This window comes from Cornus florida, unplaced genomic scaffold, assembly GCF_030987335.1.
Source record: "Cornus florida cultivar Cherokee Brave unplaced genomic scaffold, ASM3098733v1 CherokeeBrave_3.0.0_Hap2_Chr10, whole genome shotgun sequence".
NCBI classification, from domain to species: Eukaryota; Viridiplantae; Streptophyta; class Magnoliopsida; order Cornales; family Cornaceae; genus Cornus; species Cornus florida.
Window position 1 is genome coordinate 85,228,979 of NW_026775580.1, and position 2,683 is coordinate 85,231,661.

The following is a 2,683-nucleotide window of genomic DNA, read 5'->3' on the forward strand; positions in this document are numbered from 1 at the left end:
GGCAAAAACAAATGCAAATAAAGAGATTTGAAAGTAAAATTAAAACTATATTAGTTAATTACTAAAAAAAAACCTTCAGCTATCACTCTTCCAGAGTGAGGTAGATCAGTGGTTTGGTTTAAAGGGCATAATGGCATTGGTCAAATTGGGTTGGGAAATGGGAACTAGGGTGGTTAAATCAACTATCTTGCTTAGGCCCATTATAAGGTCAGGGCTGGGCTTCGAACAATATAGTAAACAACTTGGGCTTACGTGGTCACGTCTAGGAATAAAAGGAATGTGAGTGCCAATCAATGTAAGATATATGTGCTTTATTGGGCCTTTTGACACTGGTTTAAAAGAAGCATGCAAGTTCTCTCCGAGTAGTTAACCAAAAAAGTTCTCTCCGGGTGACATCATAAGATTTTTACTTCTAATCAAATTTATGTAAAACGTAAAAAAGGGTATATGTGTCCCAAGTTTAATTTCGGCTTGCAATTTTCTAACCGGTCCACAAAAGCCTTGTCCGGCTTGAATTAGTCGAAGTTGATTTATAATCATCCTCACTTTGAAGAAAAACAGCTCTTACAGCTCATAGAAAAGACTCCGTATTCAATTAAAGTCCCATATATATATTCATCTTCAGTCATTATAAATCTAATTAATATTGTTAACCTCACATGAGAAGCTTAATTAATGTAAAGTCAAAAGGTTTATTTTTCAAATGTCAGTTATAAACTACCTTGCATTGTCTAATGAAAACACGTGCAGCAGTAGTTTCCTTTGAAAAGACAAACAACGGGTCATTCACAAATATATCTATATCTATAAATTCATGTATCTATATATATAAATATATACATCCTCACTCGGTTTTGATCACATGACTACGGTCAATTCTCTCTCCTCTCTTTAATATGTGCAAAGTCGACCCACGCCACATGCATGGACATTGTTGGTCCGCTATGCGTATAAAAGGACCATTGCTCCTCGAAACATTTCATACTTGATCATATATATATCATCCTCTTTATCTCTCTCTCCCTCATTACATATATCTCTCTCTAGTAATTTTAGTTTCACACAATTTGATCATGAAGGTTGAAGTACAGAAAAGATATGCTTTGCTACTAGCAGCAAATGATTCTGAGTATGTGAAGGAAGTGTATGGTGGCTATTTCAATGTGTTTGTTGCAGCTTTCGGGGAAGAAGGAGAGAGGTGGGACTTGTTTAGGGTTGTTGAAGGAGAGTTCCCAGACATCAATGACCTCCAAAACTATGATGGTTTTGTGGTGAGCGGTAGCCCTTTTGACGCTTACGGCAACGACCATTGGATTCTCAAGCTTTGCTTTCTATTGCAAACCTTGGATTCCATGCATAAGAAAGTCCTTGGTATTTGCTTTGGACACCAGGTAATTAATAGACTACTTAATTTTCACATTGTATATATAATTCATATTGTGTTTACTATAATATATATATATTTGATTCATTGAAAAAGAAACTAATCCATGGTTATATATATATATATATATATATATATATATATATAGGTTTTGTGCAGATCATTGGGTGGAAAAGTTGGGAAGGCAAACAGTGGTTGGGATATTGGGCTAAGAAAAGTGAAAATTGTGAAAGATTTCTCGCCATGCAGTTTCCTTGAAGGGTCGGATGAAATCCCAGCAGCCCTTTCAATCATTGAATGCCACCAAGATGAGGTATGGGAGGTTCCTGTAGGTGCTGAAGTCATTGCATATTCAGATAAAACTGGCGTGGAGATGTACACCATCAGAGACCACATTCTAGGGATTCAAGGTCATCCAGAGTACACCAAAGACATTCTTAACAATCTCATCGATCGTCTTCTCACAAACGAATCTATAGAGGTACTAAGTTTGTTCCATTTGTTTCTTACTCCATTAGTTTTTCATATAACTTAATTCATTTCCCGTTTCTCTTGAGCTCATTTTGGTTACTTAATTATTACTTGCAGAAAGGTTTTGCTGAAGACGCCAAATCGAAATTGCAGATAGCCGAACCAGATAGAAAGTGTTGGGAAAAGATTTGCAAAGGCTTCCTCAAGGGGAGATGGAATTAACTAGCTGGCAAGCTAATTACTTGCATGTATAACCAATATATATATATGTAACCAAATTTTCTTTATGATCGATCTCTTTAATAATTAATTTTACGATACTTTTCGGCTGTTGTTTTGTACTTTTAGAATAACCAACTTGGTTATAAGTATTTACCCAAAAATAATTGTTTAATATTTCACCGAGAACAATACTCTTTTTTTTTTTTTTTTTTTTTTTTTATTATTATTATTTTTTTATGATTCAGAACTCCCTGAAATAAAACCCCTTAGGGACCCCACCCCATGGCGCCAAACTAGAGGTAATGTAACAATACTTGTTTATATAGCATAAACAAGTCCCATACAATATTGTATACTCTTTGATCTGATCGATAATGAAGAAATATTAAATATTGGAAATAACATTGCCTCTGTATTATATCATGTGTGTCCCTTACATTTGTCTTAAAAGTTTAACCTAGAAGAATCATTTTTGAAATTCCTGCAACTTGTTTGGATAATTGGCATTCTTTAGGGATTGGATGAATCAGGATAAGGTTTTCCAATATTATTCGGATAATATGCCAAAACATGGTCCTTAAGGGAAGACCACTTTTCCATTCATTT

At 34.7% G+C, this 2,683-nt stretch overlaps 1 protein-coding gene across 1 annotated transcript; it reads left to right on the top strand.

Annotated features, from left to right (window-relative positions):
* The first annotated feature begins 1,023 nt into the window (after window positions 1–1,023).
* Window positions 1,024–2,080, top strand: LOC132279595 (gamma-glutamyl peptidase 3-like). The gene is made up of 3 exons (XM_059781616.1): window positions 1,024–1,391; window positions 1,533–1,865; window positions 1,973–2,080. Exons 1-3 carry the CDS (start codon window positions 1,074–1,076, stop codon window positions 2,075–2,077), a joined length of 756 nt encoding a protein of 251 aa, XP_059637599.1. The 5' UTR covers window positions 1,024–1,073; the 3' UTR covers window positions 2,078–2,080.
* The last annotated feature ends 603 nt before the right edge of the window (window positions 2,081–2,683 follow it).